This window comes from Hippocampus zosterae, chromosome 16 (genome assembly GCF_025434085.1).
Source record: "Hippocampus zosterae strain Florida chromosome 16, ASM2543408v3, whole genome shotgun sequence".
NCBI classification, from domain to species: domain Eukaryota; kingdom Metazoa; phylum Chordata; class Actinopteri; order Syngnathiformes; family Syngnathidae; genus Hippocampus; species Hippocampus zosterae.
Genome location: NC_067466.1, coordinates 10,656,331 through 10,682,132, shown reverse-complemented (window position 1 = coordinate 10,682,132; position 25,802 = coordinate 10,656,331). Strand labels below are relative to the sequence as shown.

The following is a 25,802-nucleotide window of genomic DNA, read 5'->3' as shown; positions in this document are numbered from 1 at the left end:
ATTTTCTTAACAGGCTATTTCATCTCAACAGTATTTTTATCGCAACACTGGTAGTTAGTGTACAGTCAGAGAACACAACAAAGTACCGAAGAACACCTATTTCACTAATGATGTTGAACCGTGTTCGCCCATCCGTCATTTTGAATGTGGTTTAAATATTAGATATAAATTCCACAAACCATATTTTAACTTTGAACTAGGATAACATAATCAAAACGAATCATTCCATATTAATGGAATGAATTTTTGCTCGATGATACATCTTCATGGAGGAAGCATATTCACAATTTGGTTCACTTTGCCCATCCAAAATGGCTGCGGCGTCGACGTACTCAAGAAAGAGTATTTGTATATGTAGTATTAATGTTGTCTATGATAATGCTTGAGGTTTTGGCAAAAGGCGCCATTCATGATGGAATCAGCCGTACTACGCTAAAGTAAGGAGCAAAGTAAGTGCTCTCTCGTATGTTGGGCAGAGGTGGTGGCCCCATGTCACGGATGTTTGTTTTATTCCGTTGGACGGACTGGTACGGAAGCGCTTTAAAAGGACGAGGACGGTCGGCACGGAGAACTATTATTGAATATTGACGAAAGACGGACCGGCAAAATAGGGTAAAGTGCCCATCTCTGAAAACAAATATCGGACAATAAAAATACTGTATTTAAAATAAGATTCAATTAACTCTTTCAGCGCCAAATTAGCAAACTTGTAACAAGTAACATTTGCACTATTGCTCTATCGCTATTTTCAAGCTACATCCTTTTGAAATATCACAACTGGACATTTTTAAAACTCTGGGGCCTAAAGGGTTAAAATTGCGCCTAAAGGTTCCATCAAAATGATTCCTGATTAAATGTTTAACAACAACCAAATAAGTTAAAGATTCAATGCGAATGATTTTAACTGGAAACATGAGCTACAGGTGAACTGTAATTTGACAGTAAGTCTTTTGCTTGCCACTAGAGGGAGTCATTGTCCCACGAGTTATATGCAGAACACACTTTGAGAATGACTGCATGTTTTCATCATTATTAACACTTGAAGTCCATGTATAGTTTCTTTCTGTCTCACTTGAAGGTGCAAGAATTGATTCCCAGAGTTGTTTGGAGGTACTGTATAACTTAACACTGTCCACGCTAATATACCCTCGTTTTTCAGGATACTCTCTATGGGGTTGTAGTCAAAGGATGATGTTGGCGACACAATTGTTTTTCTCCTTTTCTATTAATAGCAGTTTAACTGGTTTAATGGCTGCTCTCTTGGTTCAATTCCCTGACAGAAACTTCGCTTGAAAAGTAGTGCAGTCATTTTCTTAAAATGACAATGGGATATCATACCTTTGGCAAGGCAGTGTACGATTCTGTGCTTTTCATTGGCAAAAAGATCCTTCTATTTCACCACTATGCTCAATCTAAAAAACTGTGACTTCTTTTAAGCTGTATAATGAATGAATGAATGCCATTCGATTCAGTTTGAAGGAGGACATCTAGAGGTAATTTTAGGTATATGCAATGGGTCAGAACTCGTCTATTTTAGTGAAATGTGAAAGCAAGATGAAAGGAAAAATCTTGTCTGATTAAGTTTAAAAAGTTGAACAAATAGTAGATGTGGAATAAGTAGTCATATCCTGTATTTAGTCACATTACACATATGTGTGAAAAAAAACGTGGGTAAACGCACACTATAAGTACCGATTCAACTCCTTTAGTGAATTCGGGAAAAGACTCGGTACAAATGTAGGCACAAATGTGAATATATTTTTTTCTGCAAATGCCTGTTTTGAAATTGGCATAGAAACTAAATAATAAGTTCTCTGCAGACCAATATGTTTCAGTGATATAGTGAAGAAGAAGAAAAATCCTGGACACACAGCTTTGCTGCAACACATAAGACAATACTGTAGTACACAACAGCAGCAAAAAACTCGCAAATAAGGCTATAGTTCCGAAATTTCTTGCTTCTCCTAAGCTTCCCATCATCGTGTGGTTATGATATGTGATTTCAAATGAAGGGAATAAAAGTAATACATTGTCAGAAAAGTAAATACTGTAGTACAGTACTGCATGTCGTCACAAATCTGACCAAACATTTTAATATTCAGTCGTTAGCCATTAGCTTGCCATTTGTTTTTGAAGCGGGCCCTTTAAGAACCTCCTGGGGGTGTGTGCAGAAAAAAAAATTGGTCACGGCCCTGATTGGTAGCGTTCCATTTCACGTTGACCTAAATTTGTACTATTCCTTGGCGTTTGATATACAAATAACACCACTTGTAAGCTCGCAGTTTACATTAAACATTCCATACAGCGACTTTTAATGAGTTTGACTAAAAATGATGACAGCAGAATGTCAATATGAGTCATGAAAATGCAAAGATTTTGGAATGGGACGTGTCCAAAATTAAACCAGCCGCTCTTCTGATAGCGACATCACAACACTGGAAAAGTGGCAAAACGGGCGAAGATTCGTGTAACTAAACGTCGGAAAGAGTCTGTCAGTCCCGGAAAAGCGAGGAAGTAATTCGCACCGTCCGTCTTCCCCCCTTGGACTTGGTAAGTGACCTGCGGCCATTGCAGGCTCCCACGGGTAACATGGTTGCTCAAGCTGGGCGGCAATGAGCGGCGTGCAGTTATAGGCGAGCTGAGAGCTGCTTAGAAACCAAATTCGCTGTTCCAATCATCTTGTTTGTGTTTGTTTTTGTTCTAGAGACTACAAGCAAGATGGGGCATCCCCCTCTGGAGTTTAGCGATTGCTACTCGGACAGTCCTGACTTTAGGGAGACGCTTAAGTGCTACGAGCTGGAGCTGGAGAGAACTAGCAAGTTCCTTAAAGAGTTAATAAAAGATGGCAACAATGTAATTAATGCAATTAAAGGTAAGTATCTTATCCTCTTGTTTGAATTGAGCATTTTTTGCGCAAGATTGCACGATGCGTTGCTATGGTGCGAGAGACACATTAGGGAGGTGCTAGTGCTCCCCAATTACAACAACAAAGCACAAACTGGCAGAGGTGGAAGTAAATGTATGACCTGCACTTTTAAATACTGTTACTGTAGCAAAACAAACAAACAAGCAAGTCAAGTCACCACAAAATTTCAAGCAAGTCATGACTTGGGTTTAGCAAGTACAAAGTCAAGTTGAGTCACACAGTCTTATTGGGTGATGGTCAGGGCATGCAAAACCTTTTTTGCGGACCTATTTGAACAAACTAAATTCTAGTATACTGTACGTTTCATGAACTTGTTTACATTTTTTCTCTGGGCTGTGTGTTATTTATTTGTATATACTTTTCGTACGGTCAGATTTCATTCTCTCTGTGCTGACTTTTCAACATAATCTGGTCAGGTGCTTCACAATCAGTCGTGCTGTATTATATAACAATATTAGAAGAGGGACTGTTTGTTTAACCAATAAGATTTGAAACTCATCTTCACAGGGCCAGAGCGCTGCCCCCGATGGCATCACCATTATAACACCCTTGAATGGTCAGAGCAAAATGTGTTGCAGCCAAGTGGAGTAGCAGAACACGTCTGTCGTGATATGCACGCATTAATTTAATTCAGTCATTAATCAATATATATATGGTGATTTTGATGTACTTTATATGGCCAGACCACAGTATATTGATTTTACTAGGCCAAGAAGAGTGGTTGATTAATCGCTCAGTTACCCCCCTCCAACTCCCATTCATTTCAAGCTTATGGTATAGATTTCTGTGCAATAAATAATGAGATCAGGGTACAGTTCATGGCTACATTTGGGTCAATGTGGCACCCCCCTGAAGCTACACAAATTGGTTTTGTTTTCCATGCCAAGATCCCATTTTGTAGCACCCGCAAACAAATAGTGGCATTGTTGTTGGTGTTGGCACACTTCTGGGCATAAAATGAATGTCTTTTTCCTTGAATGCACCAATGTTGATGTTTATTTTAGTGCTGACATCGGTCTTTGAGCTGCAACTGCACGTGCATCTGTGCACACTATACATGTTCATGACTAAAGAATTAAAGAAAAAAAAGAAGTGAAGCATAGACACACACACAGATCTCAGTTGATTAAAAGGATAATTTCAAATATGCCACTGGATCCCGATGTCAAAAAGTCTTGTAGTATTGATTTACCAGACCCAGGTTTGTTTAGATAATGAAAGCCAGATGCAGTGGGGTTAACACTGACCACATACAAGTTCCTGCTGACTTTCCTATCTGGGCAAAAATAAAAAGGCAACCTAAGAGCCAAATAGGAACCTTTTCCCCCCCGTAGGATCCCAATGGAATGTATCAAAAAATGTGATGCAGTGATTAAACAAATGTATTATTCTTATGCATGATGATAATTTGCGGAGTTTTAGGTTTGAAGATAATTTCCTTTTAGGTTTTATTGTTTTTACGTGACGAGCAGGATGAAATGCTTTGACTGAGATTCCACACCTCTGACAGATCCAAAACTTTGTCTTGCGCTAAAGATTTGAATGCAATGTAGTCAAACACCATCTTTCACTCAACTGCTCCAACAAGTTTTGTAAATGATGCTGGCCTCAAAGTTGAAATACAATGTTTTGCATTGTTGTCATTCATGCTTAGCAGTGGAAATATTTTTTTCCCGCTTTTTATTTATTTTTGGAGGTGCAGCAAATTGTCAATTGGTGTAAAGGGTCAATTGCTGTTTGGCTACATATCACCTGTGATTGGGTGATGACCAGTAAAGTGTACTCAACTGTCGCTCAAAGTCATCCGGAATAGTCTCCAACTCACCCATGATCCAAAATAGATCACACGCTATAAAAACTGAACGGATGGATGAATGGTTTTCAAAGGCTCTGTGTATCTTTCAATAGGTTATTCTCTGGCTGTGCAGAAGCTCTCGCAGACTCTCAGTGTGTTCCAGTTTGACTTCATTGGTGACTCCCTGACCGATGATGAGATCAACATCGGTACGTAAGTCAATATCTTAGTCAGTGGCCTATCAACTGCCCCATTGAATTTATTATTCATTGCATTAAATACGGATGGACGAGTACCGATACCAATTATCAGAATCGGGGTGATACTGGCCTTATTTTTAAGTCTTGGTACTTGTGAAGGTTGCTGATACCAGCGACTAATGCTTTAGGCAAAGACAATCTGACATTGAATAAGTTCTTCTTGGCAGTAGTTGGCGCTCTACTGCGGCAGTCTGACACATTGGTGGGTCATCATCTGCTTAAGAAAGAAACGTGTAGTTCACAATGTTTTGTCATCATGTTGAATTAAATATACGTCAACAGTACGAGAGGTATCAGTACTCCTTGTCGTGAGTGCTCAAATAGTGAATACTCAAACTGGTGTCGGCCTGAAAAAATTGGTATTGGACATCTCAAATAAATAGAGATTTTATTTGCTATTTTTGATTCACACTGTCAGAGCGACTGAGCAAACGTGTTTATTAGTCTTGCTGTAGAACTGCAATGCATCATACTAATATCTGTGTCTATTATTTGGACTTTTATGGAGCAAACAAACCACCAAATGAATATTACATCCTTTTGATTGTGTATTTCCCAAGTGTTCTGTGACCTTTCATCCGCAGCTCAGTCATTCCAGGAGTTTGCGGGACTCTTACAGGAAGCGGAGCACGACAGGATGATGCTGGTGGGTTATCAATTTCCTCCATGCACACGCCGCATTCGATCGGACCTTCATTAGATATTTGGACAGACACATTAATGTGCACTTTTATCGTTTTCGTTGCAAGTTGTTTACTTGTTCTCCGGGTGTGATAAACTAGTTGGCACCTGGATGTTTTCCTTTGCTCTTGTCATGCTATGGTATTTTTATGGTGGATTACAACTAGAAGCAAATGTTGTTCAACTGGCTTGTCTGCCAACTAAACGACAGCAATTTTAAATCTGGTATCATGTGCTAACCCCGTGCTGAAAACAATGCATCAATTGTAGGGGCAAACGACAACAACAACACATTTGTTTGGAAATCATATTTTAACGACATAACGACACATTTTAGGATTGGAAAAGTAATGCCATGTTTTCGCTTTCCAGGTTCAGAATGCATCAGATCTGCTCATCAAGCCTCTGGAGAAGTTCAGAAAGGAGCAAATCGGTTTAACAAAAGTGAGTGTTGTCTTGTCTTCTGCTGTGTCACTTTGGGCTTGAAGTCAAATGCTTACACAGCATGCATCCAATCCTTTGTGGTGCCAAACAGGATGCCATGAGCTACTTCCCCATTACTTATTGTGAGGATACGTGTGGCAACATGAAGAGCAGTACTCACATATTTCCCCATTTAACGTTGATTGTGAAAGAGAAAAACATTGTTTCGTGGGTATCAAATCCATCGAATAAGCAGTCTTTTCAAATTCAACCAGACTTTTGTTTGGGAGCTATTACACCCCTATGTACTCAAAATGTCAATGACATGGGACGGGCTTGGTAATTTACTTTATTATATCATTCTCCCATCACCTTTGATTACTATTGATGATTTTTTTCCCACATCACTGATTCCCTCTGTACACTTTTATAAGGTGTAGTGACACATTTGTTGCAATTTAAAGGCATTTATGTATTTTGATCCTCTCAGCAGAAGTGTTATGATTAATCACATTTAGTGATAGAAATCGTCCTTGGATGCAAATCGTTTTGCCAGCACAGGATTACAAGGCCTTTCATCGTGGATAAAAGAAAAAGCTATTAAGTACGGTATTGGAAATTATGAGCTCGAGTGTTTTTGTAGCTGGAGAAAAACTCTTTTGGACACATTCGCTGGAAAAAATGTAACTTTTATTATGCAATTGACCAACATAAGCCACTGAATCATGTTGTCTTCTGTAGGAAAAGAGGAAAAAATTTGAGAAAGAAGGTGAAAGATACTACTCCCAGCTGGACAAGCACCTGAATCTTTCTGCTAAGAAGAAGGAGAGTCAACTTCAAGACGTTAGTGACATTTGTTGGAGTGAAAGCGACACCGCTCGGCCCTTCTTGTGGCTTCATTTGTCTTTTCCCACCACACAGGCTGATGAGATCTTGTGTAAAGAGCGAGTCAACTTCTACGAGTCCTCTGTGGAGTATGTGTACCAGATCCATCAGGTCCAAGATAGGAAGAAGTTTGATGTGGTGGAGCCTGTAAGTAGTCTCACACACACACACACACACACACTTTGGGAAGAAAGTATTGACAGACATCTTAATCCATTATTAGAAGTTACTTCCTCTATATTTTAATTGATCTTTTTACAAAGACATTTTGGCCAACTGCATCTTACTTTGTGCAAACAGTTTGGGGAAAGTCCTTTTCTTTTCCAACATGACTGTTTATCAGTGAACAAAGAAAAGCAGCATGGACCATGAATTTGGTATTGAAGGCCTTAAGAGTCGTGGTTCCAAAGCCATTAAACACTTTCAAGATGAACTATAATAGAAATTAAGAGGGGAAATCTAGAACAAGAGTGCAAGCTGTTGTAGCTGCAAAAGGGAGACTGCTTCTTTTTTTTCTTCCTCCCCCCACTCCCTGGCTGTTCTGAAGGCCAAGCATCGCAAGACTTTACTTTATAGTGTGTTAACTACAAACGAATTACAAAAATCCTTTAGTGGCAAATTTTACATTCCAGTTTTGTTGTGCAGGTACTGGCATTTCTCCACAGCGTCTTGACCCTCAACAACCTAACGGTGGAGATGACGCAGGACTTCATGCCCTACAAGCAAGAGCTGCAGCTCAGCCTGCAGAATGCAAGTGGTCTTCCTTGGCAACAGTTATCTGTTGATGTGACTGCACCAGCTACAAACAGATCAGATTGATGTTTTCAACTATAATCTGACATGACTGAAATATGCCGATGGGTGACAAATAACTACAATAAATGACAACTCAGGGTGAACCCAGCCTTCCGCCCAAAGTCAGCGAGCATAGTTTCCAGCTTTCATGTTATCCTAACCAGGATAAACATGTTTGTTTAGCTCCCTGAAGTCTATTTTGTCCCTCTAAACACTGTTTTTTAATTAACCCCCCCCCCCCCCCCCCCGCCCTATGTTCATTGTAAACACTCAATGATGTCAGGGGTATATGGCTAACTTGAAAATACATCTGATAAGGACACTAAATCCCAAATGAAGACTTTAAATGTCAATCCACCCTTAATAAGAATCCCATCAAGCTCCGTGTGGTTGTGCCCGCAGACGAGGAACCACTATGAGAGCACTCGTGAGGAGATGGAGGACCTCATGAAGCGAATGAAACACTCATCGCAGATCTGCAAAAGGCCCAGTTGGCTCCCCATGGCCGGGTATCTGTATTGTCAGGAGAAGTGTAAGTGGAGCAGGTGTTTACACAGGAGTGAGATACTTGATCAAGCTTGTTTAAATTACCCCCTCGTACAAATTTGGACAAGGTGTGCTCTGTTTTGTTTCCATCCCAACAGGGGCCCTCGGTGTAACGTGGGTCAAATACTACTGCAAATACCACACAGAGGGACGACTGTTGGTTATGGTTCCTTGTGAACAGAAACCCACCACTAAGCAGGTGTCGCTTTACAGCATCCTTACTGTACATTTTAAAACAAAAAGAGCTCTAATGTTTGACCATATTGCAATTACGATTCCCTTCAGGGACCCACGCAGCTGACCCTGAAATTTTGTGTGCGCCGGAAGACAGATTCCATCGACAAGCGCTTTTGTTTTGACGTGGAAGTTAACGAGAGGTTAGTGAAGCAAATGTGTTGGGCGTATAAGACGAGGCGCCCGGACGAGCCTCGCGGGGTAAACAGGCGACTGTTGAGGGGACCAGGTGGTTTTCCAAGGACAGGGAGTATGAGTGAAATGCGCCATAGCCCAAACATTCCCGAAGCGTCAGAGACTGATGGCATAAAAATTACGCTCGCAAAGGAAGAGGAAAGATACAAGCTCATATTTATCTCATCAGGCCGTTCATGACAGAATGCATTATAAACACATGGCTCTGCTATAATGACTTGGAGTTGGCTGAGACACTTGCTTGTTGCGGGGGTGCTTTTCAATGTTTAAATGACTGCTCAATGATGCATGAACGTGTCCTATAATGTTGAGCAACTCCTTCGAGCCATGTTAACAACGTAATGAGATCTCAACTTGCATGAGAGACTGAAGGTGGCAGTACTGTCTTTGCGAAGAAAACTCACCCTGACGGCTCACTCTTAAAAGCAGCTTCCAGTAAATTTTCATTCAATATCGGGCCAGATAAAGGACAGAATTACGTTTTATTTAATGGGAATATATTTCTGTTATATTGTGTAATAGATAAAAATGTATTTATACATATGTTACTGTTGAACATACTGTATATTTAGAAGTTATGCGTCAGCAGTTGGTTGATCAGTGATGCTTGAGTTAGTTTACTGACATGGCTGCTAGTTTCAATTTCAAGTGTTATGTTGCCTCTGTTATGTTTCTCAGAAAAGAAATTGAAACCCAGAAAAACATTTGTGTTTTCCATCATTGCTTTGTGCTCTTCTTCCCTTTATTGTAATAGTGATTTAATCAAAGTTGCATTAACATCATATTTGAAGCATTGAGATGATCCAGGTCCAACTTTCAGAGGCTTAACGAGAGCTTAAATGCTAAACTTAATCATAGTCAAGTAATGCTTTTTCTAGCTGAATCTTTTAATTGCAACCTTTTCCTTTTTGATGGCATTTGTAACTGTTTCCATAGAAACACGCCTGTCACGTTCCAGGCTCTCTCGGAGGGAGACAGGAAATTGTGGATGGAGGCCATGGACGGAAAAGAACCTGTGAGTTGATTTTCGTATCATCTTAGGTTATTCCTCCAATAAATATTTGCTGGAGCTGGACTCCTGAGTAAATAAAATAGGTGGTAAAGCAGGCAGACAAGTGAGTCCCCCGCCGCCAATGTCTTCTTCCAGTCTGTGTGGAAGCTCTTATTTATCTACACTCTAAATAAGTGATATCTTGACTTATTTATCGAACTACACAATCAGCCAAACAGAAATACAACAACACCTACAAGGAGCTGCTTTGGTCCACAAGACACACCCAGACACTCGCATGCAAATGAATCAACTCCGGCTATTGATAACACTTAGTAGGCCACACCCCTTAGGGGCACAAATCCAATATACAAATTCTACAGTACATACAGGAATTACACTTTTCAAATGATCAAACCAGTTTAGCGCTTTACATTCCCTTTCAGTTAGTTATGAATTTATACAATCCAGTGCTATTTTTCTTCATTAACACCACCTTGCTAAAAAAAAATCATATGGGGTTGGGGGTGGCTGGAATGGATTAAAGTCATTTCAGTTCATTTCACTGGGTAAAATTAAATCATAAATATATATATATATATATATATATATATATATATATATATATATATATATATATATACACACCGTATATATATTCTTAAAATTATTCAAGTTGTTAACACGTCGATTGCTTGTTTATGAAATTACACCAACTTGTATGTGTCGCTTTAATGAACTACATGGGCTAAAAAAGGATAAAGTGGACCGGAAAGAAGAAATGCTTTTGTGTTCGTTTCTTGGCTAATCATGGCTTCTGAAACCATTAGAAGACAGATCAAGTTAGTTCAGCAAGGTGGTCAGTCGCAAAATTAGCTCTATGAAACAACACGATGACTCTGTGGGACACTTTCAAATTTAACTGTGTTTCAGAATGACACCTGGTTCCTGTTAAAAGTCCTAACTCATAGACCCTATTACACAATGGGAATTTTAATGTTTCTTAAGTGGTAACAAATAGAGCATTTGATTCCTGCATTTGTTGTCCCATAAAGAAATATTCGCACTGGTTTGTAGTGTGATGGATGCCCCTGAGTCAAGTAAACAGTTTTTGTCACGAGATGGGGCAGGAGAAGAAAAAGAAAAGTTTTGGGTGCTGTTTTCCTTTGCAACTTCCTCAATTATTCATTCAGTCGTGAGTTTTATAGCCAAAGGCTTTTCCACCCACTTAGCAGATATTAATCTTGGATGGACGGATGTGTGTGCTCTTCCAATAAATCTGTAAAATAATCCAATTACACCAGGTGTGATTTTGCAGTTTTTGAATTACAGTATATCATCATGAGGAGAAAGTAGTGTTTACGATAATTATTAGAAGGAAGAAAAAATAAATGTGATCAGACCTAGATATATATAGCATTTATAAATTACAACTTTTTTTTTGTCCCACAAAATGTGTGTACTTTTCGAAATAAGCAGCCACACTGTCAGGGAAGTTGCAACAGTCCAGTGTCCATTGTAAATAAGTTAAACACGTCGAGCTGGTTGCGTCGATGCTCGTAGAATTGCTTTGGTGGAGAGTTAATTGGCATTTAAAACAAATACTTTTCGGTTTCTTACATACAGTATTTTGATGATTTTTCATTCCATCTGATATTCAGTTGTGCTTAAGTTTTAGTGTCTGAGTGCATCTAGAGTGATGGCTTTTATTTATTTGCAATGCTAAAATAATTAAGTATAATTTATAATCATGAATGTAGCAATATAACATTTATTATAATTAAAATAAAACCAATAAAAGTAATCTACTTTATTGTTTAACCAAAAAAAAAAAACGAAACAAATTTGAAATACCCATTATTGTTCTTTTCTTGCAAATAATATTTATACACTAGAACAGAAAAAAATGTTTTTTATTTGTTCGGTGTTATACTTCATTAATTTCTGACATCTCAGAGAAGCCTGTTCAGATTTCTCTATAAAAAGGGGAATTCCGTTTGAAATTGCTCTATTATTTTTCACAGGTCTAAAATGGCGAGAACAAGAGTGTGCATGAAAGCACTTCATGTGGTGGGATGGTCTCTGAGACAAATAGCGTGATGGTCTCATACATTTATGAAGCAGTGTTTAGCATATGTTCAGTTGTTGTGTTGCTGCCAGTCATGGCCATGTTGCTCTTGCAGTAAGAGATTCTTAATTTCCGTGTGAATTGGTTTAAAATAAAAGATACCAAGTACCACATTATTTTTCAACGTGTATTGACAAAGTGTAAACAAGTTTTACAATCAAACCCTCCCTGGTGAGAGTTGAAAATGCCATTTCACAATTGTGTCTCAATGTTGTATTTAGTCTGTCATTTTTTCCCATTTCAGATATATCACTCCCCGATACACAAGCAAGCGGAAAGTAAGTGGGCTATTATTACGCTGAGTGGGCAGTGGTGAAGAATGCTCTGAGTTGACCTTTCTTTCTCCAAACAGTGGAGCTCAATGAAACTGGATTCAAGTTTGTGCGGAAGTGCATCAACTATGTGGAAGAAAAAGGTGTGTGGTATCACATATGAATCTCTTTGTTTGGATTTACTCTACACGGCTTAAGTGACTCATTTCTTTTTCCTCCCATGCGGCCTCTCAAATACAGGGTAGTCTCATGGCAGCATCAGAAACCAGAATGGTTAGAATCAGCTATTCTTATGTGGGAAAAACTAATGTTAATTGGATTTGACGTTATATACTTCGGCTTTCTCTCACATTCCGAAACCATGCATGTTAGCGTTAAATGAAGACACTACATTATCCGTAGGTATGAAGGCTCAATTGTCAAAGTATATGGTCCTGCGATTGACAACCAATCTGGTACGTGCCACGCCTCTAACCCAAAGTCTATCAAAATAGGCTCGAGCACACCTGAATGAGGACAGGCAGTACGGATAAAGGATTCATGGACAGCATCAAATTAGTTTATAGATGCCAGACATCATCAAAATCAATCCGTTTTTGCCATGAAGATGCTCTTCCTGTCAGTATTTTTTTTCCCCTCATGTGATGCTAATTGTATTTGTATCATCCTTAGTAAGCAGTCAGCACTGAACCATCACCTCAGAGCTCCTACTGCCGATCACAGCCAGGGGGCATACATGTGCCGTCAGTATCTTAGAACTGCTATGACAGTGTGTCATCCTTCTGAGCTGAGCTGAGCAGGGACTCAAAGCCCTGAACATGACTCAGAACTGTGAGGCAGATGTGCTAACCACTAAGTCAGCGGGCTGCTGTTAATGTGTTCACTTAAGTCAATAATTTATCTGCATTTCAAGGCAGATCAATAAGTCACATATGCTTTCAGATGAATAATTTTATAGGAATTTAGCATGTCCCTTTGTTTGAGTCCAGACAAAGTAGTTAAATGCCACATTCCTAAATGAGGACGACCATCTGTCTGTCTATCTTTGTGGAGAAGCATGTGGTACATTTCCATTTCTCTTTTTGTCAGAACAAACTCACGCTCTTTCCCACCCCCATTTTGCAGGAGTCACACAAGAGGGTGTGTATCGAACAGTTGGCAGCAACATCCAAGTGCAGAAGCTTCTCAATGCCTTCTTTGGTAAGAATATGAGTCGGTGAACCTGATTTGCCGCTCATTCACACTTCTGCTCAATGCACCTCGCATGTCCGACGACAAAACACGAACGATTCCGCAGCTTCTGTCATGAGTAGAGTGTTAGCCACCGACTTGCGCTGCACAGGCTCTCCAGGACGCTGCCTTGACAAATTGCGCTTTGTGAAGTTAACAGGGAAGCAGATGTGATGCATGTGTGGCGGTCCTATTTCATGAACTGTTTTTATTTTATTTTTTGCCAAGCATCTGGCAAACAATGTACTGTTTAGTGCCTAAGTTGTTGGTATTCTCTCATGGGGAAAAAACAACCCCAAAAAAACTCGCTTAGATGTAATCCATATTGAGCTTTGATTAATCTGATTCACAAATGTATTCTTAACACAAATACCTGAAACCAAAATGTGTAAAAAGGCAGCTGCTAATAATCGAATGGGAAGATGATACGTTAATGTGGTTTCACGATCAGAACGGCATTGTGAGTGAAACCATGAATACAATGAGGCCGGCGACAAAAATGAGTTTGATTTTGCCTTCAGTTAACCTAAGCATCAATGTTATTGGAATGTGTGAGGAAACTAGAGTTTAATTCTTGTGTACAAATCTGGGTTAGGTTGCCACTGTAGGAACAAAGTTCCTACCCAAGGACCCCTTTTACAATGTTTAATTCCAATCTTCAAAATTGATACAACTCTGATTTGGAGCTCATTGATTCATACAGGTGTAGCTACTGTTGACTTTTTTTTTAATTTCCAATGGATATACTGTATCAGTGTGTGGCTTAGCTTTCTTATCGCATGTGTGTCATTTGGGTTCTTATGACACAAAATCTACTGTTGATTGTAAGCGGACTTCCATGTGAGGGTTTTAAAATCATAAACCAACTTAAAATGTGATTTCAACATCATTACTTCCATATCATCCCAAAATTGAAGTTTGATTGATTTTAAAAAAGTGAAAATAAAATGTAAAATGTATTGATATTATAATGTCTCCACAACAATGGCAATGGTGACTATCAAACATTTTGCTTTTGTGGTGTGTGTCCATTCTATTATCCAGTGAAACCTTATTAAAGTACAGTTGACACATTACATATTTGTAAAATTAACAAGAATGAATGCTTGGAACCAAATCTGGGATGGTGGAAGATGAACATATCGGCTGCAATAAACAGACCGAATCTACAAGCGATAATCACAGTTGTTCACACTTACACTTTTCTTACTTTGACAAAATATCTTTCCTTGACACTAGATGGTGTTAGACCTAGCATGTATCTAGTGTAGCACATCATTAATATCTGTAACACCTCATCTGCTGCTTTGTGCTCCTTTGCAGCTCCTGGAAACTCAGGGGATGTGGACCTGCATTGTGGCGACTGGGACATTAAAACTATCACCAGTGCAATGAAGTTCTATTTAAGGTCCGTGAGTACATACGTGTATGAAAAGCGATAATTTCGTCGATCCTTTTTGTATTTTCACCGAACGTTCACATGTGCACTTCTGGGTCAAGATGCATGTGCTTCTCTGACGCTTTTCCTCTGGTAGTAAACCACTGACTGAGTGCTGCTCTCTTTGCCATGCGGTTACTGTCAACCCATCTTGCTCTGATCCTTTTACGAGTGCTTTTTTATTAATTCGCAGAAGTCTGTCTGAACCTCTGATGACCTACGATCTGCACCGAGACCTCGTTCTAGCTGCAAGTAAGGCACATCAACTTTAGACCCTTACTTAAAACCCCACTGAATTGGGTTCAGGATCTGAACTACCCTTACACAACATGAACAGAAGTCTTGGTCTCACCCCTTTATTTATCAATCATGAATTAAGCTTGACCCCATTGTTCTCCTCATGAAACTCAATCATGACATTTTGCTTCCACCTTGTGGTAACACTTTAGAGAAGGCTATTTTCCCTCCCCTAGTTCACAAAGCAAGCTCCACAAAGGTAGAATTGGAAGTATTTGGCATGGAATAACTTGACTTTTTGAGTATCTTCAAAGACTGAAAACTGTTATAGCTGCAAAGTGGGGGAAACAACATGTTGTTTGTTTATATGTCAACTTTAAGGAGAAATCTTGTGTTCTATTTGAAATTGAAAACCTTTCCCCGGGTGTTTCAGTAACATGCAATGGTCAAAATACCTCAAGGATCAGGAATTAGACCACACTTTTCACACTCTATTTCTTGTCACATGGGCAGCTGCGTGCCTCACTTGGCCAAGTCTGACTTTTGTGACTGTCACCAAACACAAATCCTCCACCCCACCACTGAGTCAACAACTTCGCCCGCCGAGCAATCAAGTTTGAGTCGCTTATCACAAGCTAACAGTAGTCTGTGAATCAAGCAAGCTTCAATGTAGCTCTGCTCATCTTTTAGCTTTCACCTGTGGGTGGAGCCAGACTCGCCTGGCAGTGAATTTGAAAGCGTCTCTGGATCTCTGGACTCGCTGACCACCCTCGCTGGTCAGCGAGTTATTATATAAATGAGACAAATCATGACATCACAGTTCATCAGACACCTTTTTTGAAATCGACATTTTTAAGAAAAAAAAAACATTTAGTTGTGTAATTTCGCACTTGATGGCTGGGGTGGCACTCTAGAGTGTGGCAGTCAGGGATCTAGAGATTCTACTTTAAAAAAAATTGGGATTCACGGCCATTACTCCCAATATCCAGCCACATGTCCTCCCCAGAACTGTTTCCAAGCTGAAATAACCACTGATGGCAGAATACAGTACAGTATGTACTATACAGTGTGCGTCTTGTCAATGAAAATGTAAGAGAATCCGTTTGTATTCAGTGTCTTATCCACACTTGGGTTGGAATGCGTTGGCTGGAAGTTCAGCTGCAGGACAGCTGATTAGTTTGAGGGGGGAAAAGGAAATCTGAGTAACGTTAGTCAACATCATAAAACCGATTTTAATAGCAGAAGTCTTTCATTCTAGCCAGATGTCCCACTGGGAGAGCCTCAAGACGAAGGATGGTTTTAGTTTCCTTCAAAAGACCTTCCTCAGATGAACTCAACCTTGTTTTATTGGTTGTAATGTTATTTCTTTTGAGTTTTATAGCCACCCCACAGTTTTACACAATTCGTTTCAGTAGCAGCTCTATTGAATACACCATTCGCCTTTTCAAACGTGTTCAGTTTGGTATAGCACGTCTGTCAAGTGTGTTTTTGATTCCAAATATCATCCATATCCTTTGTTATATTAGAATCGGACAGTTTGGACTTCCGACTGAGCGAGATTCACTCGATTATCTACAAATTACCTGAAAGAAATCGGGAGATGCTTGAGATGCTTCTCAAACACTTGGTGGTGTAAGTGCCGGCACATTTTGTCCTCCTGCATACTAATATCAGAATTCTCACAGTGAATTTTACACTCAATAAGTGTGATCCATATCACCAGTGTGTGCAGTCACAGCAAAGACAACCTCATGACAGCTTCAAACATGGCCGTCATCTACGGACCCACATTGATGAGAGCAAAGGAAGAGACGGTGGCCGCCATGTTGGACATCAAATTCCAAAACATTGTTGTGGAGATTCTGATCGAGGAATACAAAAAGGTACGCGCGTCTCGACCGTTAACCATCATGTTGCCTCGGGGAAGCGCATTTTTAATTGGAGAAATACTGTCTAATATTTTATTATAAAAATGTATCTGTATTAGGGCTGGGCAATAAAATTGTTATTGTTGCCATATTTAGATATGAACATTCATGATATTAAAATCGAAAATTAAGATGATGTCCGTCATGTGGACTTTCCTCGCTTGCACTGCATGTACCACTCTGGCCAACCAACCACATACCTCATTTCAAGTTTGGTGTTGATGAAGAGCTAAAGCTAGTCAATTACATTTCATCTGACTGAGGAAACGAGAGAAACACCCGCACAGAGAAACACAAACGCACACACGCCTTTCCATGTCCTACTGTAAGTGAGCGAGACAGGAGTGCGGCGTCAAGCAATAGACACATATGTTGCGTTTTACAACACTCTGCCATAGTTATAGTTTCATATGTGGCAGTGGCTTCTTCTGTCAATTAAGTTGCCTCTGATAGTACAGAGGAGTGTCAAATTTTTGGTATCATCGTCACTGTTGCTGCTTCACGAGGCTCTACAATGTGGAGCGGAGATAAATTTACTGACTGGAAGTTTTGCCGTGATCACAGATTTTCAGTCACAAGCCGGAGGACAGCAACGCCCCGCCCGTCCCTCCTCCACGCATCACCCCGAGAAAGCGGCAGCCCATCACCATCTCCAAGCGGCCGCCTCGTCTTTATCCACCTCTGAGTCACGAGCACTTCCTCCAGCCGCAGCACATTGAGAGTAATTATCACCCTGCTTTCATCATCAGCGTTATCATCTTCATCCTCATCATTATCATTATCCCGTCATGTCATTACTTTGTAATGTTTGGACACATTTCTGGAAGAGCTGCACCAAACACACTTGTGGGTGTCATTTTGTTTCGGGACAGAAAATGTGTATTTAGTCTGTCCATTAAATACAGCTATTACTTGTAAAACTCGCCATCTTATTTGATCCTTCATTGTATTGTATTTCACATTTTACTCATGGATTTATTCAAAATCGTGTAATTTTCCATCCATTTAAACCTCTTCTTCAGTGGGTGGGACTGCGACAACTCTGGTGGAGGTACTTGGCGCACCTGCAAATTGTCCTCCCTCTGCATTTTGAAAGTTGATACAGCTTAGCTCTGGGAAACCACCACCACTGTTGTTTTGATGAATGTTAATTTTCATACACAGCTAATTCCTTTGTGACTTGTTTTTAGTTGTAGAATCAAGATTGGGTAAAACAATTCTGATTTAAAAAAAAAAAAAAGCAAAGTGAACAAAAGCATGGATGTTGTTTAATATTTAATATTATTTTATATTTTTAATATTTTTATTTTAATTATTGTAATATATAATATAGATTCTAGATTATATATAAGCTATACAATAATTTAATATATAATAATTGTAATATTATCCTTGACCCACCACTTTGAAAAATTGACAAAAAGACACCCCTCCCCAAAAAGAATGCCAAAAAAGTCCCATTCAAAATGTTAATGAAAAAGCTCCACTCCTTATTCCGATTGCAAAAAAAAAGAAGAATTTTTTTTTTTAAACGCTTTCCCTCAGGGATCGCAGCACTACCTCTGTATTTTTGCTAAACCCTGTCAGGCATCCACAAAGTCTGGTGGTTCTAGTCAAGATTCGACTCAAATTTATTTCCCCAATCGTATTTAAGTTCCCTATTAAGAGCCAAACTTCAATTTTGTACATTCCTGGTTTATTCCCGTTCATTCCCATAAATTCCCATGGAAATTTTTCAACTTCCTGTAATTTTGCAATCCCCGAGCAGTCATTTGAAGCCGAACATCCCGTAAAGAGTTTATGAGCATTGTTACAGTCATGTCACCGCTGTGTAACAGATGGCCAGAGCAGCGACTCTGCGATGGAAGGCGATGTCTCGGCGACCCCCGTTCCCTTGCAGAGGACCAAATCTTCAAACTGCGCTCCACTTGTTCCCCGAGAACCTCTTCGCAGGCAAGCACCGCTCTGCAGAGCAGCTACCAGTCAGGTCGACTTTGACATCAGTAAAGTAGAAAGGCCAGAGTCTTCTTCACTGCCAAATGGAGAGCCTGGAGTCACCGTGAGTCGAGTAACTTCAGCACAGGGCAGAAGACCTCATCCTAAAGGTTCGCTCGCTAATATGGAATATTCCGCAAACACTCAAAGCTCGACGTCACGCAAGTATTCAAATGATAAGAATTGTATATGTTGCTTTGCAGGCGAATATGATGGTCTGAGCAGAACTGGCAGAACACCTCAAATTTCCAGACCCCCGATTAGGCCTCCTGAGCCCCCCTCCAGGCAACCTTCTCTAAAGCTACAGAGTGCAGCCAGCAACGATGGACCCGCTGCATCCTAGTAAGATGCCCCTCACCTTATTGCCTTCTTTTAGGGCTGGGCCAGATGGCAGATAAAATGTATTTGTCCGTTTTTTTTTCTTTTTTTAAATTTCAGTGTCAAAATGCATCCCTGCTGAGATGCACTGCTTACACTAACCACATGCCTGTGCACAGGCATTGTTGCCAACGCTGTATTTTGGGACTATTCGGCCCCCCCCTTTCATGTTTTTGTAAAATAAATTTTTAAAGACGATAACACATTTCATTCACGCCAAGAAACCACCAACATGAGCAGAATCTTTTTCATATTGTTTTCCGCATGACATGAAAGGAGCCCAGTGGAAGGCAATCACAGAGTAAATCGCGATGCACTTTGCCAAAGACATGGTGCCCATTTATGTTGATTATTTATCGTCATGTTGTAAACATTTGACCTGAGGTATGTGTTTCCAAGCCGCAAATATTTTGCCGACGTTGCCTTGCCTCTCATGCACGACTCAAGAGCGTGAGAGAGCGAGGAAGGGGACATCAGGACCAGCCAAGCCATTTAGTTTGACGACTCATTTTATGACGTGAATTTATTTAGGATTGCGTTTTGACAAAAGGGATATTTTTCCAAGAGGAAATTGATGCCGGGGGTGGGGTGACTGCTTCAAAGCGTTTTTGGTATCGAAGAAAAAAAAAACCCAAGTCCCAAATGGCAAAGCAAACCGTTGTTATTCTTCTTCTCATATAAACGGATGGGGGGATTTAAATCTGAAATCAGATTTGAGGGGCATAATCTGTGATTTTATTTTGATTGCATTTATGTCCAGCTCTACATCCCTACATTCAAGATTTGCGGTTTTTTTTGCTGGTGCTTAAAAAAAATCAAATTCATTACATTGTATTGAAATTTGAGCACACTTTGTTATTGAAAACTGCTAGTAACGTTTATAGTACAGAAAGACAGATAACTAATTTGAACACAGTGGAAATTCACAGTTCCATTAGTTTCCACAATGGAAAAAAAAAATCCCAACGACTCCAGGCAAAGCAGCGGTCGGTGCCTCACTACTAATCATGATTATAGGTTATGAAAAATATTAAACCTATACAAGTCTTTTTTTTAAATAAAAAAGACAGAATAAAAGTCGTAATTCTAGTGCAGTCTGAAAGTCTGGAATATGGCGCATGGTGAAAATGATGTCTGGTGGGATACATGATGTTCGTCTACGATTGCACATTTCGACTTTTATGTTGCCTCACAAAATAAGTCAACTCAAGGCTCTTTTCATGAGGACAGAGAGAACTCCTTTAGAGCAAGCTATGTGTGTGGCGGCCATCTGCTTTGACCGATGGGGTTGACAGTTTACCGTCATTGGAGAACAATGCGCACAACTGTCCAAGAGTAATAATTAGGGGAGCGAATCGCCAACAATGATGAGAGTGATAATTGATTTAGTAAAATAGCTGCTATTCAATCTGGAGAGCGTGTTAAAAACAACGATCCAATTTATATATCAATAAGTGCATAACGTCACAAACTTCACATACGTGATCTGGCACGCTCTTTGTGACGTGGAAGTTGAACCACACGGCAAAAGCATCCCTTTAACATGAGTGCTGATTGCGTCGTCATCGCTCGAAGAAGTCGTCCGCATACCAGCGCTGCACAGCTTAACTGTGACAAGTGAAGGAGCTCAGATGGAATTGGTGAACCATTACCTTTGACCGTTTCAACTACGTTACTCTCACGGGTGGCTGCTTCATTGACCGATTTGTCCTTTAAACGTGTGGAGCATTTTAGTCCTCCTGTAAAGATGCAACTACAATAACAGAATCAAATGAGTTAGTCAACCGAATATTAAACGGCTTTGTACTTTCAAATCCAACGGCAAATAGACTTGGACTCGTTTCTACATTTTATCCAAATGTCTCCTTTCCCTTGTGACCTATAAATCACTTGTAATCATGAAACATCTTCAAAATAAATAATAAACCAGAATCCATCTATTTGAGTGCAGTTGCCGCCGATAGCCAAGACAAAACAACAGTTGAAAAGTTGATTAATGTTTTTAATTCAGTTTTGTGGAAATAATGGGAGAGGCCATTTACTAAAGTTGACGGCGATATGTATACAAAATATATTTATTATTTGCCATTAATACATCACTGTATGTTCCTTTTTTCCCCTACAGTGTTGCTTCAAAGGCTAAATTTTTCGAGAATGCCTCAAGACACGGTAGCAGGTATGTAAAAATCCCCGCTATATTCCCTTCCTGGCATGTTTCGATACTCCCAGTAGATGAAACCTTCATTGCAGCTGCACACCGCACAACACAACCAGTTGTGCAGTGTGTGGGGTTCTGCAACTAGTTTTTCACTAGTCGCCGACTCCTACTCGTTCACTGCGATTCCAGTCCAATTGCAAGAGAAATTTAATCTATGCTGCATGTCATACATAAGCATATTTGACAATAAAGATGAACTTGACCTTGACCTTGATTAGCGTTGCAACTGCACAGACATTACTGCCAATCAATAGGCCAGGCCAGGTAATATCAGATGACTTTTCAGAAAAACAATTGCGTTTGCAGGTACAAAGGAACAAACATCCAGATCATCAACGCCAGGTTAAATCTGCAATGGGTATTTTAATTTCAAGCGTAAAATGCAAAGAGTGATACTGTTCATCTTATAATGTCAGCAGACATTCTGACTTTCTGCTCGTCTAATTTCAACGGGGACAATGGATTCTTTGTGTACTTAGGAGTGCAGGCCACAGGTGGCAGTGGTCTGCAGTGTCTTAAAGTCTCTCCTCTTATATAGTTTACCGCCTTCCCAGTCATCAGCAGCGACAACGCAAGAAAAAAAAGAGGTAAGACTTGAAGCGGAATCTTTTAATTTTTGCCAAACGTAGTCCATATCGCCGGCGCTATTGCTTTTGAAATAGTCTTGTGAAATATGTAACAGTCTCAAAAAGTCTTGTGTTCCTCTCCTGTCAGAATTGAAGATGAGCGGAGCATTTGGAAGCTGGAGGGGATGATGCCATCAATGGGCCGACATGTCGTTCGCTATTGGGAAGAGTGGGACGGCAACTGCTTGAGTAATTTGTGTGCCTTGTTTGAATCGTTTTAAGGCAACATGGCCGCAAAGTGACATTTGAATGTGCGTTTAAGGCCATCGTCCTGTTTCTGAACATCATTCCAATGTTTCGGCGTTCACGTCTCTCTCGCCTGTGAGTTGTTCTACAGTGTTACAATGTGGGAATTTACAGTACCGGTACTCCTAATTGGCTCTTAAAACATTTGGGCACTTTTTATAGTCTATCCATCCGTAACCTTTGTCTCATCCGTCTGTGATAAATCCAAAACTTATTTCATTTGAATGTGTTCGTTTGTTTAGAAAATTGTAATATGAACTTAATTTCAAGCCGAATATCTGACAAGACTGACCAAAGTGTAAAAGGAAACGGGAAATCAAATTTTCCATTTCAATTCCAGTGACTCATCCACTTCCACCGATTGCACATCGTACATCGGCCATAATTAGTGTTGATACATTTCCGACGTGAAAGGTATTTTCTGCCTCCGTAGGTCAGCTTTTGCTTAAAAAAAAAAAAGATTGTTTGCACCTCCAATAACATTTGGAGCAGATGTTGTTACACAGTGTGATATTGAACTCCATTGTTTCATATTTATCTGCCAAGTTTTATTCTTTCCCTCCAACCTGGAAATTGCAGTTGTTCTTTTGTTTAAATGTGAAAAAAATGTATAGTTTAAAGGGAAAAATGCCTGTTACCACTGTTGTATGATGAGATTAGAATATGTAGTGTTTCCAATCTTTTTTGGTCTGTCAACAGTAGTAGACGTTAACAGTAGGATGCCTTCCTGGTGCATGCAGCATATGGTTTGTTTCAAAAAAATTGTCAACGCTAAGATTAGCACTTTTTTTTTTAAACTGGACTGCTTTCGATAAACAGATTGTCCCAACAGTAGTATAACAGCCAGCATTGTTTGTGACAGTAAACAGCTTGAGTTAACACGTTTGTTCTTTGCACGTTTTCCATACACGTAGGAACTGTTGTTCACAGGGTGACCCGATGGGTACAAATGGATACAAAACAAGCCATTTGATTGAGAGAAAAAAATATTTTACGATGTGTAAATAAAGAGGGGAGTGCTTTTTTTTCTCACTGCGCTTTTGTTTTTTTCCTGGAGCTGTAGCACATCGCTCACTGGGGATGGGAATAACGGCATTACTCTTAACAAGGGATGCAAGGAGGGCAACTTGCATCTTGGAACGACGCCTTTTGTTTTTGTGTAAACAGTAGAAACGTTAAGTCTGACACAGACATGTGCATGCGTGTTGAGTGTTCTGTTTAGGCATAAGGGAGTACGTCACAACCAAAACAAGCTTTGACCACAACACTGTCCTACAAACAAGCGGTTTTGGATAAGATCTGGGACAGGTGGGTATGTATGCTTTTATTTCCTTTTTTTTTTTGCCAACTGTAGGACATCATTAATCTTCATCATTGCTGCTTGTATACAAAACCTTTCAAAGACCCAAACGAAAAGTTGTATATACAGAAATTAACTTGAGGGATAAACAGTGCGGCCCTGCTTCTCTACCTTGTGGTATCCCTGTCTCTTGTGAAACACAACTGTAGATTTCCAGTTCAACTAAAGCAAATTCCTGTGACTTTTAAATACTCGCAGCCCATCGTAAAGGTCAGAGATAAAAACCCATTTGTAATCAGGCATTGTATTCATTTTCACATCCACTCCTCCCACCGCATTCCAACCTAGAGTGGCAGTGACTTCTCTACTTTTTGCATCCACCAGGGAACCACATCAGGAGCTGGTGAAAATTCCCTGCCTGAATTCAGCCCAATTAGTACACCCTGCAGCTTGACTCAATCCATACCACGGTTAGCCAATTGCCAGCGTATGAAAGTTGTGTTCTCTCTGAAATAAACATTTATATAAGACACTCATCAGCCTTAACTTCAAGTTGGGTGAAGGGTTTACACCAGCAAATTCATACTTGGTCCAACTTCCTGAAACTTACCTCAATGATTACTTGCCATAAACCGTAAAGTGAGGTGCAAAGTCATTCTGTTGAAGAGATTCATTTCAAAGGTGCAAAGTGATTCTGTTATGAAGAGATTCATTTCAAATAAACTCTCATTGTATCATAATGATTTTTAATTGCCTTAAAAAGACGAAGCAGCTGTTACATGATTGAAAAAACATGACACTGGGAAAACACTTTTCCATTGGTGAGATAGAACAAGAAAATGAACAGAAAGGCCATTACTGTACCACAAGACCAAAAGCAACACTGATCAATATATACAGTAAGCATACAAGGGAACCACTTTCATATGCAGTAGACTGGGCACATACCAGCTATACAAAAACATTGCGATCTACACTATGAAATTGCGCGTGCGTTTTTCCACTTTCTTTTTTTAAACATTTAATCTGTGAAAAGCACATTACGGCCATAATGAAAATCATTAAAGATCAATGTTGACCAAAAATCATCAGGAGTTATATACATTTTCAAAACATTCCAATTGTATGTCAAATATCCTCCCCAGTCGCTTTGGCTTTCTATGTATTGTAGCAAAACACAGAAAAGATATTCATAGTTTCAACTCGCGTGAATACACTATGTACAGCAATGCAATGGACGTTGGCTTACATTTATCACTGCACCTCTACAACATGCTGTCTAGTTCAAGGGTGTGAGCTTATGTTCAAGAAACTAGATTTGACACAGGAACCATGTGTATAAAAGCATTTTGAAACCAGAAGACAAGGGAGGTGTGGATAATGTCTTATTTTTAAATCTATGCAACTTGGTATTTTGTTCCTACCACGGCTAATCTGTAAAAATTCAAAATTGCTCATCATGTGGTTCTTCGGGGGGGCCTTCATGCAACATGTTCGTGACTCTTGATTTGCAACATTGAAAATAACGAGGCGCCCATCTCATTAAAAAGTCATCTGAGCAGTGCCGCTTATTTTTAACAATTTTCTCGATTCAAATAGGTCGATGTTCTCTCATCAAAAACATGCGCAATGCTTAAAAAGTAAGCTTTGCGCTTTGTATTGTTGTTTTTTCTGAGATGTTTCATAGTGTTTTTCGAGGCGACAAGTATTTTTGATAAAACATTAAAGAAAAAAATACTATGCTTAAAAGCCCAGCATACATATCTGTGAATATCTGCCTTCGCTTGAAGAAGGAAAACCCCTCAATTTAAAACCGTATTTTTTGTTCCTATTAAGCACTCATGTTAAAATGCTCAGAGAACAAAATTTTGATAGAATTTAGGGGCACGCATTTTTTAGTTTGCATTGGTTGGGACTGGAGTGACCTGATCTTTGAACATGGATTTTTTTTTCTTTTAAAGGAAAAATATCAATTTTCCCTTCTTTGTAAATCTGCAGATCAGTTGGATAGTCACAAGAAACAAATCTGCACAATGGTTGGCAATTCTCCCGACAGTGAACTTGATTTGAAAGTC

General features: G+C 39.7%; 1 protein-coding gene across 2 annotated transcripts; it reads left to right on the top strand.

Moving 5' to 3' along the window:
* The first annotated feature begins 2,221 nt into the window (after nt 1–2,221).
* On the top strand, nt 2,222–23,459 carry LOC127588100 (oligophrenin-1-like). Of its 2 annotated transcripts, none has more exons than XM_052046665.1 (25): nt 2,222–2,550; nt 2,705–2,872; nt 4,835–4,930; nt 5,542–5,627; nt 6,035–6,106; nt 6,827–6,928; nt 7,007–7,117; nt 7,616–7,720; nt 8,168–8,297; nt 8,410–8,510; nt 8,597–8,688; nt 9,677–9,755; nt 12,104–12,137; nt 12,212–12,274; nt 13,257–13,331; nt 14,685–14,769; nt 14,993–15,051; nt 16,563–16,668; nt 16,760–16,919; nt 17,529–17,685; nt 18,803–19,069; nt 19,163–19,301; nt 21,463–21,513; nt 22,094–22,142; nt 22,270–23,459. In XM_052046665.1, the coding sequence occupies exons 2-25, from the start codon at nt 2,719–2,721 to the stop codon at nt 22,273–22,275; spliced, it is 2,379 nt and encodes a 792-aa protein (XP_051902625.1). In that variant the 5' UTR covers nt 2,222–2,550; nt 2,705–2,718; the 3' UTR covers nt 22,276–23,459. The 2 variants fall into 2 exon arrangements, with proteins under 2 accessions (XP_051902625.1, XP_051902626.1); XM_052046666.1 differs by having other exon boundaries at nt 2,224–2,550; nt 5,566–5,627.
* The last annotated feature ends 2,343 nt before the right edge of the window (nt 23,460–25,802 follow it).

Coding starts and splice junctions, on each gene's coding strand:
- LOC127588100 (XM_052046665.1), top strand. CDS start 2,719: ATGGGGCATCCCCCTCTGGAGTTTAGCGATTGCTACTCGGACAGTCCT. Junction 7,721..8,167: donor TGCAGCTCAGCCTGCAGAAT/GCAAGTGGTCTT, acceptor TTGTGCCCGCAG/ACGAGGAACCACTATGAGAG. Junction 8,511..8,596: donor AGAAACCCACCACTAAGCAG/GTGTCGCTTTAC, acceptor GATTCCCTTCAG/GGACCCACGCAGCTGACCCT.